Here is a 19,307-nt window from a genome sequence, read left to right on the forward strand (position 1 = left end):
TTTCATGCATTAAGATTTTGAGCAAGATGTACAGGAAGTAGTGCATCAGCTTTGACGACGAACGCTTGGAAGCAAGTTTAGTGATGTGCACTGATTCTGTGATTTCGGATGCCTGAACAAGACTGAAATTGTATTGATTCTCAGTCGAGATGTAGAGAATGGAGGTACAGAAAGCATCCTGCCCCCTGTGATATTTGAAAGGCCAGATTGAGCAAACATTTCTTTAATTAAAATGAAACTATAAACTTACAAAACAATTAATACAGTGCACATACAGATCATTTAAGGATTCGTTGTATGTCACTAGTTTTATTAAACATTAAAAGTTGCGTCCTCGTTGGAATCTATCAGCCCAACTCCACTTATAATTTAGTGTAGATCTGACATAGAATGTATTTTTTTTTAAATTTAGATTAATAGCTTGTGTTTATAAGTGTCCTGTGCTCTAATTATTAGTGAATCTTTCTCCCTTGCACTCTTTGTATGACAGACACAGCAACGAGTATGTGACAAATACAATCTCAACTTGATTAGATGCAACTGCCAAACATTACTGCAAAAAAAAAAAAAAAATTACATTGATAAATATGACCTATAGCGCCATAAGTGTATATGTTTGGTTGTTATTATTAATTTCTTAGCAGACACCCTTATCCAGGGAAACTTACAATTGTTACAAGATATCACATTATTTTTTACATACAATTACCCATTTATACAGTTGGGTTTTTACTAGAGCAATCTAGGTAAAGTACTTTGCTCAAGAGTACAGCAGCAGTGTCCCCCAACTGAGATTGAACCCACGACCCTCTGGTCAAGAGTCCAGAGCCCTAACCACTACTCCACACTGCTACCCACAAAAAACATCTAGTTAGTTTTCAAATTGAACTTACTTTTAAATTGGAAAAATTATGGGAAAGAATCCTGCCCCCTGAGGTTGAAACAGGTATTAATATCTGTGTTGTTTGCATTATAAGCTACAGCATGTATACTTGCTTGTGAGACACGTGATTCTCTCTAAAGTCGCTCTGGATCCTGGGGCACAGCGAGTGGTCACGGTGACGAGCCCGACGTTGAACCTCCCTGAGGCTCGGTGGACTTGTGTTTACACTCAAGGACGAGATTTGATTAAAAGGGGAGATGAGTTAATAATACTGACATTGGTATAAGACACATACTTACTAGAGCTTGGTGTTTAGTTGAACAGTCATCCCTTGCCTTTACATTAAATTCAATGGGCTCATATGCCAGTTGTTTGCAGATGTTATTCTTAACTTCCAATTATTTAGCCAAGGGACTAACAATTGATCGCATAGTCTAGAGCTTTCATCCATGTCTAATGTTCATTGACAGTGTGTTGCTTGTTCCCTAGCATTAGTGAGTAGTTGTTTTTTGTTCTCTCTCTCTCTCTCTCTCTCTCTCTCTCTCTCTCTCTCTCTCTCTCTCTCTCTCTCTCGCTCTCTCTCCAGATCTCCTGGGCTGCCTGTGATTATGGGTTCACCTTTCTCTCTCTCTCTCTCTCTCTCTCTCTCTCTCTCTCTCTCTCTCTCTCTCTCTCTCTCTCTCCCTCTCTCTATATATATATGTATTTCAAATTTCCAACATATTCAAATCTGGTGCAACAAGTCTTGGAGAAGACTCTTTTGTGAGTGGTTGCTAGGAGACATTTGAAACAGGATAGTATTGACCTTTTTAGCTGTGATAGATGAAGAGCTGTCATACAACAAATGGGTTACAAGATGTCTATTTGGAGAACTGCACAAGACATTGGAAATGTTTTTGGTGACAAAAAGAGTGTTTTGTACTGTTGAAATTATTTTTCTTTCGAATGGTATGCTAATAAAATAATTCCATAAACATGACATTTCCATCAGGTCTCAAATGGGCATATGTTACAGTAACATGTCATTTTATTTAAAAACATGATATCTAGTACTACCCCTGCTTTAAAATACTATTGCTCTTCTTTGGAAACTGCCCCCACCCTTTCAATGGCTTTTTTTTGGTGTCATTAGCTAACCATCTGCTTCTCCTGTTGACTGACATGCTTTCAGCCACTAACATGACCCTGAAGACACTGCTGGGGTGAAATGACCTAGGAAGTGCAAGTGTAACACATTTCCACAATTGCTTTAAGCGATTACTACTTGCTTTATATAGCACAGCTCTCTTTTTCATGATCCCCTTTATTTATTTCTGTTTCACTCATCACATCCTGGTGACTTTTAAAAAATGACCCCTGGGGCCTCAAACATGTCTTCACTAGCTGGTAAACCAGAGTGTAACTATTAACATGTCCCCCCTGCAACACTTCAAGCCATTTGTCACAGAATTTTAGTATTACTACATATTCTACCATTGAGGAATGTTTATAATTATGGTTACATTTATATAAGGCTGCAGCCCTTATTATAGTGGCTTGATTACATTTACTGTGGGTTTGTTTCAACATGTGATTGTGGGGTGTTTGGCACTCACAACCCCACACACACAGTAGAAAAAACACTGAGTCGCCAATCAGCCTTTTCTCCTCTTGTCTAGTGAAAGCTGCACTTACTGTCACAGAACACATGCGCTTCTGGGGTCTGTCCTCAAGCTGTTTGTGCAGGTAAGCATGTGGGCAAGACTGTTAATGCAAAGTCAATATTGAATGACCTCAGCAGCTGACAGAGGAGGCAAAGAAAGCGCAACATTCAGAAAACAGAACTCTCTTAATTCAGAACGCTGGTGATCTCTTCCCTGCTAGGATTACAGGATTGACTGCATGTGAAACAGAACTCTCTTAATTCAGCACGCTGGAGATCTCTTCCCTGCTAGGATTACAGGATTGACTGCATGTGGAGTGGAGTGGAGTGTTTCTGATTTGAAATCTGAAATTTCAGGTTTGTCATACCTTTTAAAAATATATACATCAAGAAACATACTGCCAATAATACAATAATTGCAAGATAAACTGTGTATTACTAAGGCTTCCTAATACAAGCTGTACTTGTTTCTATACAGAACAGTGTAGAATAACAAATGACAATGAATAGTAAGATGGCAATTGGATACATGTCATTAGATCTGCACATGAGGTGATTTACACTGTCTGTGGAATAACTTCCTGTGTTCTCAAGATAAAAATGTGTGACATACAGAGGGATGGATGCACAGACTTACATCTCCACGATCCCATCCTCTCAGACACTTTGCTAAATAATGTTTATACCACCACAGTTTAATAAGCGGCTTCCATATGGAGACATGTAGGTGCACTTGACAAGGTACAGAGGGCTGGATTTTCAAAGCGTTTATTCCAGTCCTGAATGTAAAAGCTACTGATTTTATAATTCATGGTCTTTTACACACACTGAAGCTGTTTGCTTCTCAGTTTTACGTCATTTACATGGAATTTTGTCCTTTCAAAATTTAATTAAAGACCTGAGGAAATTCTTTGAAAACATTGCCCTTAATGTCACAAGCTATGAGGACAGGTTAAACGAACTAAATCTCTTCAGCCTAGGAAAAAGGAAAGAGGAATGAATTGAAGTTTAGAAACTCCTAAATGGTGTAGATCAAGTTAACCCATGCAAGTACTTTAAACTTAGCACAGAGAGACGGATGACATAAACTGAAGCTGATATAAAAGTAAAACTTTATAAAAGTTTACCACAGTAATTTTGCAATCCCATGCTTTTACACTTTGCATTTACCATAGTTTACCATGTTTTCCTATACTTGACCATGCTTTCACTATGCTTTGTTACACATTGTTAGGTTTTTATTTTGGAAAACTTTTATAAGAACACCCTATAAATGCAGCGTTTGGAAGCTGGTTGAAAACTTTTTTGCACTTTTGCAAGTAGAAACAATAATAATGAATCATACAAACATGAATAATGTGATCACAATAATAATGAATCATACAAACATGAATAATGTGATCACAATAATAATGAATCATACAAACATGAATAATGTGATCACAATAATAATGAATCACACAAACATGAATAATGTGATCACAATAATAATGAATCATACAAACATGAATAATGTGATCACAATAATAATGAAGCACTCAAACATGAATAAGAACATAAGAACATAAGAAAGTTTACAAACGAGAGGAGGCCATTCAGCCCATCTTGCTTGTTTGGTTGTTAGTAGCTTATTGATCCCAGAATCTCATCAAGCAGCTTCTTGAAGGATCCCAGGGTGTCAGCTTCAACAACATTACTGGGGAGTTGGTTCCAGACCCTCACAATTCTCTGTGTAAAAAAGTGCCCCCTATTTTCTGTTCTGAATGCCCCTTTATCTAATCTCCATTTGTGACCCCTGGTCCTTGTTTCGTTTTTCAGGTCAAAGAAGTCCCCTGGGTTGACATTGTCTATACCTTTTAGGATTTTGAATGTTTGAATCAGATTGCCGCGTAGTCTTCTTTGTTCAAGACTGAATAGATTCAGTTCTTTTAGCCTGTCTGCATACGACATGCCTTTTAAGCCTGGGATAATTCTGGTTGCTCTTCTTTGCACTCTTTCTAGAGCAGCAATATCCTTTTTGTAACGAGGTGACCAGAACTGAACACAATATTCTAGGTGAGGTCTTACTAATGCATTATAAAGTTTTAACATTACTTTCCTTGATTTAAATTCAACACTTCTCACAATATTTCCGAGCATCTTGTTGGCCTTTTTTATAGTTTCCCCACATTGTCTAGATGAAGACATTTCTGAGTCAACATTCATAGTTCCCTTCTTCAATTTAATTATCTTGCATATGATATTTATAATGCACATTTCTATTGCCTGCATGCAATACTTTACACTTTTCTCTATTAAATGTCATTTGCCATGTGTCTGCCCAGTTCTGAATGCTGTCTAGATCATTTTGAATGACCTTTGCTGCTACAACAGTGTTTGCCACTCCTCCTATTTTTGTGTCGTCTGCAAATTTAACGAGTTTGCTTACTATACCAGAATCTAAATCATTAATGTAGATTAGGAGTAGCAGAGGACCTAATACTGATCCCTGTGGTACACCACTGGTTACCTCGCTCCATTTTGAGGTTTCTCCTCTAATCAGTACTTTCTGTTTTCTACATGTTAACCACTCCCTAATCCATGTGCATGCATTTCCTTGAATCCCTACTGCATTCAGTTTGAGAATTAATCTTTTATGCGGGACTTTGTCAAAAGCTTTCTGGAAATCTAAATAATAATGAAGCACACAAACATGAATAATGTGATCACAATAATATGATATTAAACAGGTAAGAAATTCAATGTTAGGACCATCTCTTTCAATCTGCTTGCTATAAATCAAACACAGACAAACGGTTACCACTAACCACAGTAGCTGGAAGTTAAGAATAACATTTGCATACAAAGCAGGAACGAAACCAAAAAAAGATTTCCTCATGGTGTTTGGTTACACTGATAAGGAAAACATCCATTCATGCTTGGGTGACGAGAGTTCATTTAGATACAGACAACAAGATAGCCGAGCACTTTGGTGAAGCACAAGGTTAGGGTTAGGTTAGGATCTCGTTGTCTGCTTATTTACATACTGTAGTCACTGTGGAATAACTTTTTTAACCAGAGTTTTCTATAGGCAAAACAGCTGTGTTTACAGACTGACCTCATTTATACCATTAAACTAAAAACTCCACAAACAAGTGGCTACTACTGTTAGTCCCTCAGCTCTAACCACTAGACCACACTGCCTCCCAGTCCCTCAGCTCTAACCACTAGACCACACAGCCTCCCAGTCCCTCAGCTCTAACCACTAGACCACACTGCCTCCCAGTCCCTCAGCTCTAACCACTAGACCACACTGCCTCCCAGTCCCTCAGCTCTAACCACTAGACCACACTGCCTCCCAGTCCCACAGCTCTGACCACTAGACCACACTGCCTCCCAGTCCCTCAGCTCTAACCGCTAGACCACACTACTTCCCAGTCCCTCAGCTCTATCCACTACACCACACTGCCTCCCAGTCCCTTAGCTCTATCCACTACACCACACTGCCTCCCAGTCCCACAGCTCTAACCACTACACCATATTTCCTCCCAGTCCCTCAGCTCTAACCACTAGGCCACACTGCCTCACAGTCCCTCAGCTCTAACCACTAGACCACACTGCCTCCCAGTCCCTCAGCTCTAACCACTAGACCACACTGCCTCCCAGTCCCTCAGCTCTAACCACTAGACCACACTGCCTCCCAGTCCCACAGCTCTGACCACTAGACCACACTGCCTCCCAGTCCCTCAGCTCTAACCGCTAGACCACACTACTTCCCAGTCCCTTAGCTCTATCCACTACACCACACTGCCTCCCAGTCCCACAGCTCTAACCACTACACCATATTTCCTCCCAGTCCCTCAGCTCTAACCACTAGACCACACTGCCTCCCAGTCCCACAGCTCTAACCACTAGACCACACTGCCTCCCAGTCCCTCAGCTCTAACCACTAGACCACATTGCCTCCCAGTCCCACAGCTCTAACCACTAGACCACATTGCCTCCCAGTCCCTCAGCTCTAACCACTAGAACACACTGCATCTCAGTCTGTCAGCTCTAACCACTAGACCACACTGCCTCCCAGTCCCACAGCTCTAACCACTAGACCACACTGCCTCCCAGTCCCTCAGCTCTAACCACTAGACCACATTGCCTCCCAGTCCCTCAGCTCTAACCACTAGACCACATTGCCTCCCAGTCCCGCAGCACTAACCACTAGACCACACTGCATCTCAGTCTGTCAGCTCTAACCACTAGACCACACTGCCTCCCAGTCCCACAGCTCTAACCACTAGACCACACTGCCTCCCAGTCCCACAGCTCTAACCACTAGACCACACTGCCTCCCAGTCCCACAGCTCTAACCACTAGACCACATTGCCTCCCAGTCCCTCAGCTCTAACCACTAGACCACACTGCCTCCCAGTCCCACAGCTCTAACCACTAGACCACATTGCCTCCCAGTCCCTCAGCTCTAACCACTAGACCACACTGCCTCCCAGTCCCTCAGCTCTAACCACTAGATCACATTGCCTCCCAGTCCCTCAGCTCTAACCACTAGACCACACTGCCTCCCAGTCCCACAGCTCTAACCACTAGACCACACTGCCTCCCAGTCCCTCAGCTCTAACTACTAGACCACACTGCCTCCCAGTCCCTCAGCTCTAACCACTCCACCACACTGCCTCCCAGTCCCTCAGCTCTAACCACTAGACCACACTGCCTCCCAGTCCCTCGGTCTTTCTAAAACTGCCACGTATAAATTAATTACTTAATAAATACTTCCAATATTTCCCTGATAATATAATGAATTCACATGTTTTACTTTTACAGTACCAGCAATCCTAATCTGAATTGGGACTCCATCAGTGCCATTTAGGATTGCAGGCTGGCAGAACTCACTGAGGTGGGAAGTTACCTTATGAGTGTCCAGTGTGGAGGACGTGAGAGGCAGGTTTGAAATGTTATATATATATATATATATATATATATATATATATATATATATATATATATATATATATATATATATATATATCAATTATACAAAAGCGTAGCGTTTTTGACTTTTCTGTAGTTGCAGATTGCAGACTTGTTTCATGGTGCAGATGGAAATGCTTCCGTAGACAAAAGGAACACTACTCCTTTAAAACCCCAGCGGTGAGGAACAGGATGTTTTACCGTGACATGCCACAGTCACGTGACTAACTTGACACGGTGCAGCAAGCTTCTCAGAAAGCAAAGGACGTTACTGTTAGCAGGGTTACTTAGTGACTCTGCCTGCCTTAATGTTAGCACTCTGTTAAACTCAACAAGACTACTGGACATTTCAGAAAGTGAGTGGTACTTTATCAAATCTGCCTCTTCCGTTGTTTCTGATTGCTGCCACTGGGAACTTTGTCAAACTTTTTATTTTTTTCCTCTAAGGAAGAGAAGTTATTGGAATACTTTCTGTTTGATTTCTGTTGCAATAATTCCACAGTTGTTAGAGAAAGTAGACAAACTTTTAATTATTGATAAAAGTGTAAATATGTTAGAAACAGGTTTTTAAAGACTGATTTAACCGAGTCTCATTAAATCCAAGTATTGGGTTACAATGATCACTTTATTGTGCTGATAATCTTTTACTCCTTCACTTGTTATTTAAGATTAGTCTTGTGCACTGCTTAGATAAACTGCTTCATCCTGGTCTTGTGCTGGCATGGTCTGACTGGAGCTAGACTACTGACTTTGAAACCAATTGGATAACCGCTTATCCAATTGTCATTAAACTTGGTATTAACAGTATTTGGCATTGTTGATAAGATCAGATTCTGGGGACATAGGGGGTGTCTGTCTGTCATATATCCGTCCATCTGTATGTCACTCCTAGATTTTTGCATTTATATGGAGAATCTCTTATCGACTATGCCAGAGAGCCAGGCTCGTCTGCAGGGGTGGTTAAGAATCTGTAACACCTAACCCTGTCTGCTACACTCCGCTAAACACAGGCTTACTGATTTTATTATACTCACTTATAAGAGTTCAACATTAGTTATCAAATAATGTCACTCAGTATGCCATTAATTGTCCCTCTAGTGAATTTAATTTAATGACACAAAACAAAAAAAAACTACAGTAAATAATACAGCAATAAAAAACGGGTAATAAATTCCCTCTGTTTGTTTAACTAAGTTTACTAATACTAGTGCTAGTGCATGTAGTCACAGCACAGCTGCTGAAATGTACATAGAAGCTTCCTGTGATGTGGCTTGATGGATTTATAGGTTTGTTATTCCAGAGCCTGGAATAACAAACCTATAAATCCTGGGAGAGGTGAGCGGTGCTCATCACAGCTCTGCTTTACGGAGCGCACACACTCTCAGACGATTAGCGCTGGGTTTGTGGCGTGTTTTGGGGAACAGTATAAAATCTGTTTTGTTCCCCATTGTTATAACACCTTCACATTTTCAGATCAATCCAACAAGGCGTTCTGAAGTTAAAAGGGTCACAGACAAACAAGCAAACAGACATAACAAGAACACACCTGTAAGCAGTGCTGTATGTTCTGGCAAAGCGTCGTCCTGGGTGTATTTCAAGGTCTGAGTGACTCACAAGGACAGTATCAGCAGTATTAGCTGTTGTTTGTTCCAGCCTAAGTGCTTTTTCTAAGTGTGTCTATTGCAGATGCACTACTCCACTCACAAACATATTTCTGGGGACTGATAGCTATGTGCAAAGCATTACACATTTCACAGTAATTGCATCAGAAGAGCTTATGCTTTTTCATTTAAAATGGTAGTGTTTTCACAAAATTGTGTTTTTTTTCAGTTTTCTATTTTTAAAGGTCAATCAATGTATACAGCTGTGGCCAAAAGTTTTGCATCACCCTATAATTTTAGTATTGAGTCATAATTTTAAAAAAAAATGTATATGAACATAACTTAGATATTTTATTTAACATCCTTATGAAGTGCAATGATGGCTGAGCGTGTTCTGAAGTTACACAATCTATGTAATATCATGTTTATAGCTTAAATCTACTCGTTACCACTTCTAATTGTCATCTTTTGATTACTTCTAACTGAGTAACACATGGCAAGATTTGTGACATCTTTTTGGAAATTGTGTGTTTTTCATATTAGGTTTCGAAATGTCACATTTTTCACTTTTTCATTAAGTATATGGAAAACTACAAAGTGGTATGTAATTGCATAAGTGGTATGTAACGTGACATTATTCAGCAGGTTTCGTTCAACTTTATAAGGCAAAATTAAATCATTCTTGGGTGATGCAAAACTTTTGACCATAGCTGTATTTATTGTTGCTTGGTGTTCACTTACCAGTTTCAATTTAAAGTAATTGTAACTGGAAAATAATTCCATACCTGTGGATCTGGTAACCAGGATCAGAGGGCTCCATTGGGAATGAAGTGGAGACAGATTCGGGCCAGAGGGAAGGAGACACACACACAGAGTGTGAGGGGATGGAATGTGTTACCTAATGTTAATGATGATGAATCATTGGGATGGTTTAAAAAACGACTTGACAAACTTCTGGATTCAATCTTCTATGATGGGCTGAATAGTCTCCTCTCGTTCGTAAATGTTCTTATGTTCTTAAAATGACCTGCGTTGCTGTTCAGACGAAAAAGGAATTAAGTGTCTGTGGACATGGTTAAAATCAAACAATCCTCGCAATTAGAAACAAAAAACACTTTGTGAAATTCTGTGTGATAAATATGGGTCACGTTTAGTTAATTATAAAGCACCTTTCAAACAATTAACCACTTAAAAGTGTTCTGTTGTGAACATGTATTCTTATACTTTGAAGACATTTTTGGGGTATAAGAACAAATGTTCCCCATAAAGCTAGATTAAATCAAACCTATGGCAGCGTCTTAAGTTTGGCTCAATATATGGCTCAGTGAGTTCCACAACATGTCTCTGTTTGATATCGAGGTAAAGATTCAAGGTTCACAGTGGGCTCTAAAAGCCTGTAATGATAGATAGTTGTCTTTGGCAGAAGCTAGCAACTGCCCTCCAATTAAAATGATATTTGTTTCCCTTCTCTATAATGATGTGTACTTTTTAACTGAGCACAACATGCTCACTGTGGCTCCGAGCGTCCACCTGCATTCAGACTGTTGCTAGGAAAAAGGATTGTCTTCATTCAGAAAGCTATTTTTCATATTTAATAAGTTCTTTTGTTGTTGTGCTGCTTATTCATGCTGTTAAAGCCCAGAAGGGTTTTACACAAACAGACAAAACCTCATAGCTGGAAATAGCTAGCAGCATTGAATCAACAGGCTGAAAGCTGCTTTATTCCTTTTAGTTTAGAGAAAGGACAAGCAGTTACTTTGAAAGAAGATGTCTTTTATGCGAGAATGTGGCCTGATTGGTTGACCAATCAATTATGTAGTTTGGCTCACTTATCTAGCTGCATATAAAAGGCTAAAGAAGGCTTGCTTACACTGTAAGCTGTTTTGGCCCAGCAGTGTTGAGACTTTGTGTAGCTGGGCCAGGGAAAGTGGGGTCTTCCCTTAAAAATATCATTTTTATTTGACTTTGATTTTCCAACAATAAAAGGTATGCTTAAATCTATTCTTATTTTGTGTGACTGCTGATTTTCATCTGCTCCACCATATCTTGTCCCAGGCAGGTATACACAAGAGTTAGCTGTGGTTTGACACAAGAGTTAGCTGTGGTTTGACAGGGCACCCACATGTTCTTGGAACTTATGAAAAACATGAAAATGAAATGCTTTTTCCAAGAAAACCCTGTTAAACTGTTCATAATGAAAAGTGGGTTCAGGGGTCTCAGTCGTGTCGGAGTGTTTCTTAACTGGGTTTCTCTGCTTGTAGGTTTGTATTGATCTCCTCACCCTCGTGGAGATGACAGATACCATCTTTGGCAATGGGACCGACCAATGGGTTTGTCCCAATGACAGACAGCTTGCACTGCGAGCCAAGTAAGTATCTAAAGAGGAGGACAGTAACAGCTGTCTAATCCAGCCCCTCTACATACCGGCATCTTGTATGATTTGGCATGATTTCTGAATCCCAACCAAATCCCTGTGTGATTGAATGGTGTGATACCCTCTGAAATGGAATACAGCTATGCATTACGTAATATATAAAAGATGCATCTCCCTGTTTCAGTGACAGCAGTGCTTCTGTATACTGCAGAAATTATTCTCAGATTAGAGAGGGTAATCACTGAGGGATGGTATTCAGCCTCTTAAAGTGGTTGTATCAGACTGAGTACTCTTATAAAGTCTTGCCTGTCAAACAAACTCACTATATAAGCCTCAAATGTGCCGTTTTGAAACAAATACTGTACATGATAGTGTATCACACACTTCTGTTTCCATGTAAACCCCCTGGTACTACACCAGGTGCATGCACATGTTTACTTTACTGGTTGGAAATGTATGGAATTATTGTGTTCTCTACAATCCCTTTAGCAGTGTGACAGGGGTTCTGTTATTGTGTTCTCTACAATCCCTTTAGCAGTGTGACAGGGGTTCTGTTATTGTGTTCTCTACAATCCCTTTAGCAGTGTGACAGGGGTTCTGTTATTGTGTTCTCTACAATCCCTTCAGCAGTGTGACAGGTGTTCTGTTATTGTGTTCTCTACAATCCCTTTAGCAGTGTGACAGGTGTTCTGTTATTGTGTTCTCTACAATCCCTTTAGCAGTGTGACAGGGGTTCTGTTATTGTGTTCTCTACAATCCCTTTAGCAGTGTGACAGGGGTTCTGTTATTGTGTTCTCTACAATCCCTTCAGCAGTGTGACAGGGGTTCTGTTATTGTGTTCTCTACAATCCCTTCAGCAGTGTGACAGGGGTTCTGTTATTGTGTTCTCTACAATCCCTTCAGCAGTGTGACAGGGGTTCTGTTATTGTGTTCTCTACAAGGTCGTACTGTCCTAAACGATAAAGTCTACCAAAAGATTTCACAGGAATTGAGAAATATGTATTTGTTTTTCACTTGGTGCTGAATGCAAATGCAAACTGAATAATTTCATTTAATATTATTAAAGTTAGATTAAATACTACTAATAATAACTTTAAAAAGTTACAGATATATATTTAAAAAAGGTCAGTAAACACTGTATTTAAAGTAGGCCTATTAAAAACAAAATCTAAATGTAACATTAAAGACATTTTTCTTTACAACTTGTTTTCATTCATGCAATGTGTGTGTTTGTGTTTAAGGCTGCAGACAGGCTGGTCTGTCCATACTTTCCGGACAGAGAAGCAACGGAAGAGTCAGAGTTTAAATGACAACGAGTTGGAGATTATTCTGAGAGTCATAAAGAGAGCTGAAAGACTGGAGCAGAATGAACAGCTCCGCATTGGGTAAGTACAGACTGTCCAAAAACATTTGACATGTACAGAACAGCCAAGAATAAAGGGACCAGCCATAAGTAGGGCTAGCACCGAATAGATCACTAGTCAAATAGAAGGTGACATTCGGCCTCAGAAACTGGAAGTCGACTTTCGCATGCCACATGATTGTGATCTCATTCTGAATCCTGTGGTTTAGATTGTAATGTCATTCTGAATCCTGTGGTTTAGATTGTGATGTCATTCTGAATCCTGTGGTTTAGATTGTGAAGTCATTCTGAATCCTGTGGTTTAGATTGTGAAGTCATTCTGAATCCTGTGGTTTAGGTAGAGAAGTCATTCTGAATCCTGTGGTTTAGTTAGAGAAGTCATTCTGAATCCTGTGGTTTAGATTGTGAAGTCATTCTGAATCCTGTGGTTTAGACTGTGATGTCATTCTGAATCCTGTGGTTTAGATTGTGAAGTCATTCTGAATCCTGTGGTTTAGACTGTGATGTCATTCTGAATCCTGTGGTTCAGATTGTGATGTCATTCTGAATCCTGTGGTTTAGACTGTGATGTCATTCTGAATCCTGTGGTTTAGACTGTGACGTCATTCTGAATCCTGTGGTTTAGATTGTGATGTCATTCTGAATCCTGTGGTTTAGACTGTGATGTCATTCTGAAATTAATTGCCAGCTGAAATTAATTAACAAATAATAAAGCAATTAACAAATACTTGTGTTTAGCAGGGAGGATTTTTAACCTCATCCCTGGGGTTAACAATATATACAGTGCCGTGAAAAAGTATTTGCCCCCTCTCTAATTTTCTGCATTTTTGCATATTTTTGACACTGAATGTTATCAGATTGTCAACAAAAACCTAATATTAGATAAAAGGGACCCTGAGTGAACAAATAACACAAAAAATTGATACATATTTCATTTATTTATTAAAGAAAGTTATGCAACACCCAATGCCCCCGTGTGAAAAAGTAATCGCCCCCTTAGACTCAATAACTGGTTATGCCACCTTTAGCAGCAATAACTGCAACCAAACGCTTCCTGTAGTTATTGATTAGTCTCTCACAAATGTCCCACAAATGTCACTGCTTCAACTCAGTGACATTTGTGGGTTCTCGAGCATGAATTGCTTGTTTCAGGTCCTACCACAACATCTCAATGGGGTTTAGGTCTGGACTTTGACTAGACCATTGACAAACTTTAAATTTCTTGTTCTTCAACCATTCTGATGTAGACTTCCTTGTGTGTTTCGGATCATTGTCTTGCTGCATGACGCAGCTGCTCTTCAGCTTCAGCTCACAGACGGATGGCCTGACATTCTCTGATACAGAGAAGAATTCATGGTTCCTTCAATGATGGCAAGGTGTCCAGGTCCTGATGCACCAAAGCATCCCCAAACCATGACACTACCACCATGCTTGACCGTTGGTATGAGGTTCTTACTGTGGAATGCAGTGTTTGGTTTTCGCCAGACATATCGGGGCCCATGTCGGCCAAAAAGTTCTACTTTTGACTCATCTGTCCATAGAACATTGTTCCAGAACTCTTGAGGATCATCCAGGTGCTTTTTGGCAAACTTGAGACGAGCATTCATGTTCTTCTTAGTGAGCAATGGTTTCCGCCTTACTACTCTGCCATGAATCCCATTTTGCCCAGTGTCTTTCTGATGGTGGAGTCATGAACACTGACCTTAGCCAAGGCAAGAGAGGCCTGCAGATCCCTGGATGTTGTTCTAGGGTTCTTTGTGACTTCCTGGACGATTTTACGCCTTGCTCTTGGAGAGATTTTGGCAGGATGGCCACTCCTGGGAAGATTCACTACTGTCCCAAACTTTCTCCATTTTTTCAATATGGCTCTGACTGTGGTTCGATGGAGCCCCAGAGCCTTAGAAATGGCTTTGTAACCCTTTCCAGACTGATAGGCATCAACTTTTTTCCGGAGGTATTCAGGAATTTTTTTTGTTTGTGGCATAGTGTGCCTCTAGAACCTGTGTGCTGACAACTTCACTCTGATGGTAAGGGCCAAAGTTAGTCAGATTTATACTGGGCAGGGCTGGCCCAAATCAGGCCTGGTTGTTAACCAAAGTACTCAAACAGCTGACCCTAATTATCCCTTTAATTGGGTTGTGCAAAAATGCAGAAAATCAGACAGGGGGCAAATACTTTTTCACGGCATTGTGTATATATATCCAGACATTATCAAGTACATGATTAATATATAAATGGCTTGGAAAAATAACAACGTCTGATTGGTTAAACAGCACCACATGACCGTGCATATATATATAGCGTATAGCATGGCTTGCATTCTAATGAGCCGCTTCACACTGAACAAATCACTACGCACCACTGCATTCTAAATTCCATGACAAATTGCCATTTTATTTGTTACTAGTTCCAAAACCACTGCCAAGAATGAGTGACATTCCACCTATATCCTTTAATATATTTGGGGATGAAACTCCAGATAACTGGTTGTCACAGATGGCTTTGTGTGGAGTGTGAGTTGTGACGTCAGACCAGGAAATGAAACATAAATACAAAAATAGAGGTTTAAACAAAACACACACAAAGAAAAGGGCTGTCTGGCCAAACCAAAATAAACACTAACAATTCCAATTACTTTAAGCACACGAGTACCTTGTTCGCTGGCTGGTAGCATTCGTTCTTAATGTCCTTACTTCTCCTCACAACTCTCTCAGCAATGAGCCAAGGCAGTCTCTTTTTTATCCTGTGGCTGGAGCCTTAACTACTCCAAAAAGCACACAAAACAAACCTGTTTCCACACATAATTTACACCAACACTAATTCCCCCCACAGGTATGTTTAAAAGAACACAGTAAAGAAATGAAAAAAGAAAAAATGTACACTTACATGCTGAATACATTAACTACATGTCCTTTCTCTTGAAAAAACTATCCAGCGTAGATTGCTCCTCACGCCTGTTGCCTGGTTGCAGTTTGTGTGAAGATGACTGACAGGCAACGATTGCATTCGTCATGCATGATTCGTACTACAATAGGTCATCTTTGAATTAGCGTTATCTTTGAATTAGTAAACCATGGTGTTTGTTTTCACTGAGAGAATAACACACTTGACACTGGAGAAAGTTCAGTGTCAGTCAGTACTGAGATTGTTGTGTCTGGGTCGATCCTGTACGTGATCGTTCTAAAAGGGCTAATTTGCATTGAAAACATCGGTTCCTGCTGTTGGGATTGTTAAATACGGGTGTTCATTATAAGAAGGGTTCATTATAGTTAGCCTGTATATGTGTATACAGTATATATATCGACTAGTCGATCTGTTTGACTATTTTTACCTCAACTTTGTCAAATGAGTCCTTCTATCCCTAATGTAAAGATATGATATCTACAAAGGGGGCACATTAGAGACAATCAAGCTGAGCCCTATGTAGAGCTAATGTAAAAGTGATCTAATGTTAAAAAAAGACACCATTGGGGCAAACTTGGCCCCCCATTTATTTTCCATAATTCTTTCCTGTGGTGCACTTTGCTGCAGAGGTCTCAGATATGCAGTTTTGAAAGGAAGACACTTAGTAAACATGTATTTAAATCATGAAATGTGGCACTACACTGGTTCGATAAAGTTCTCTCAGAAAGCCTGTTGCTGTTTCACTTCCCAGGTCATGTCACCTCAGCAGTGTCTTCTGAGTCATGTTACTGTTTGAAAGCTTGTCACTCATTACAGGAATCAGTTGATTGGTTATTTACAGGAGAGAAGGTGTTGGGGACACTCTTCAGGTGACCAAGAAATTGCACCACTGCTTGCAATCATGACTTACAAAGCCTCCGTTAACCTAGTGGTGTATCAGAGTTACAATTAAAATGTGTTGAATTTGCTTGCTCACCTGGAGGGTGAAATTGTCACCCCCTTCAATGGCTTTTTTCTTATCATTAACCAACCAGCTGGATCCCATACTGGCTGTCATGCTTTCAGCCAGCTTTGACCCAGAAGACACTGCTGAGGTGAAATGACTCAGGAATTGCAAACAGATAACCTGAGAATAAGACATAGAAACTGAGAGCTACCTACAGAAGTATCAGATACCATGTTTTAAAATGTTTTTAAAATGGAAATACCGTGTTTCAAAACTGTGCATTTGAGACGTTTATAGTGAATGAAAGTGCAGGACAGGGAAGATTTATGTTGTGCCATTACAGATTCTGTCCTGTCCCCTGTTGGTGAGATGAGATGAGGATAAAAGCTCTAAAACCATGAATGCAGACGAGCCTGACTCTTTTGCATTGTGGTTAAGGTGCTCGTTTGTGGTGCGCAGGGTCATCGGATTGCACCCAACCTCCGCCCTGTTACATTATTAGTGTTGTGTTAGCTACAGTCCCTTTCAGGAAGCTGTGCTGGCTGTGTTGCAGGAGGCTAGTGGAGCGTCTTGAGAACATGAGGAAGAATGTGATGGGGAACGGCCTGTCTCAGTGCCTGCTGTGCGGGGAGCTCCTGGGCTTGCTGGGGACCCCCTCTGTGTTCTGTCAGGACTGCACCCAGGTAAGCAGAATATAAGAAAAGCAAAAATATAAGAAAAGTTATGAACGGGACATTTCCTGTCCCTAATAGCTAACTGATTCCAAAGCTACATTCAGTGGGCTTTTGAAGGACTTCAGGGATACAGCAGCAACAGCATGACTTGGAAACTCATTCTACACAGCTAACATATTTATATATATACTGTACCGACACCAATTATTTATAGAACGACTGGGGGTGGGGATTTTATTGCCCATTTCTCGTCACTTAGACCCCTTACTTACCAAATATATTGGTACCATGAATAGATCATCCATTTAAAAATACGCAAAAGATTTTAACAGTGGCAGCTGGTGGCGAAAATGTATTCTGTATTCTGACTGACAACGCACTTCATAGCCTCTTCACGCGTTACCTGTTAAACGCATTTACTCACTACCAGCAGGGAAAAGAAAAACAGGAGCCCATCATAGTTTATTCTGATAAACGTAACTGTTACACAGTGCCAGCGTATGTTTAAAAATGCACTGTACAATATTATATTGCATTTAGATTTCAAATTGCATAAAATATGTTCTAAACAAAGTTGTTAAGGCAGGAGAAAGGTAAACAAAAATCAAACAGTTCTATATAGACTTTGTAGGAGCCAATTAGTATTTTTTTGCCTATATTATTTATAAGACATATTTTGATACATTATATTTGTCTATTACGCATTTACAGTAATAGGGTAGTATATCTTTAAGAGAGCGAGCTTTGTTAGGTTCTGGGGCTCGCGCGCTTTTGTATAAATTCGGAAAATAACTGTCACTTGTTACTCTGTTGTAGACATAGCTTTGGAGCCTCACGGTTTTCTTACCCTGTCGTGTTATCTTCGTTATTCTGTGGAAATTACCGGTCAATAACTTATCTGTTATTACGCTGAAAATCCTGTAAAATAACTGTGAATACTAACCTGTGGAAACCTGAGGAATAAAAGTTGTATTGCTTTATTTTACTACGGAGTCTGTGTGGATTGGATAACGTTAGATGGATACGCGTCAGCCATACCAGTCCAAGCTATGCAAATTTGGATGTTACGCATACATAGACTTAATTTGCTAAACTTAATAAATGACCTACAAAATAATTACATACCGCTCTGTACATATGAAACGTATCCATTAATAAAAAGGAAAACCTTCTACCATAAGTGATTTTCAAAGAAACAAACAGAAAAAGTAATTACTTATAATTTTAAAATGGTATCAATCTCTAGGCATTCGCTGCATCCTTCTAAACAGCATTCTGTTCCTTTCACATCAGTATCAGCATCCGAGGTCATCAATGTGGGAAGGCACGTGTCCAGTGATTGGCTAAAACAGAGAAAAGGGGAGGTGAGGCATGCCACCCATGGCTATTTTTTAGACGGCTTTACTCAGCATTCCATGCAAGCCATCAGAAGAAATGGAAAAATATGATTGGCTGCTAGCCGCACTAATCATAACTACAGAGTAGACCAGAGTGGTGTCTGAGTATAGAATTTGGATTGGATGGCTGATAACTACTTGCTCACTAAATATCTTGGTATCCCTGTATAGATAATTGTCGCCTCTTTAAAAAAAAGCATTTTAATGTTAAATATGATCCTCTTACTCTAATGCAGAATGACTGGGTTTTAAATGTTCTCTTCATTTCACCCTTAAAACTAGGTTCCTGGCTAAGGACTGCCAAGGACAACGCTGTATTGAATATTATTATTATTATTATTATTATTATTATTTATTATTATTATTATTATTATTATTATTATTGATTTCTTAGCAGATGCCCTTACCCAGGGTGACTTACAGTTGTATACAAAAAATACATATCAAGAATTGCCGTACAATTAAGAGCAAGATACAAAATACAATGACTTCAGTCCTAATAAGAGTAAATACAAAACCCAGTACAATTTGTTATCGGGCAGTTCAAGAGCAGATAATAGTGTT

General features: G+C 39.8%; 1 protein-coding gene across 1 annotated transcript; it reads left to right on the forward strand.

Annotated features, from left to right (window-relative positions):
• The first annotated feature begins 2,686 nt into the window (after positions 1 to 2,686).
• On the forward strand, positions 2,687 to 19,048 carry LOC117429147 (rab effector Noc2-like). The gene is made up of 7 exons (XM_034048371.3): positions 2,687 to 2,882; positions 7,338 to 7,458; positions 7,582 to 7,840; positions 11,347 to 11,453; positions 12,701 to 12,844; positions 17,226 to 17,355; positions 18,640 to 19,048. The coding sequence occupies exons 4-7, from the start codon at positions 11,377 to 11,379 to the stop codon at positions 18,691 to 18,693; spliced, it is 405 nt and encodes a 134-aa protein (XP_033904262.1). The 5' UTR covers positions 2,687 to 2,882; positions 7,338 to 7,458; positions 7,582 to 7,840; positions 11,347 to 11,376; the 3' UTR covers positions 18,694 to 19,048.
• The last annotated feature ends 259 nt before the right edge of the window (positions 19,049 to 19,307 follow it).

Source organism: Acipenser ruthenus, chromosome 24 (genome assembly GCF_902713425.1).
Source record: "Acipenser ruthenus chromosome 24, fAciRut3.2 maternal haplotype, whole genome shotgun sequence".
Classification (NCBI taxonomy): domain Eukaryota; kingdom Metazoa; phylum Chordata; class Actinopteri; order Acipenseriformes; family Acipenseridae; genus Acipenser; species Acipenser ruthenus.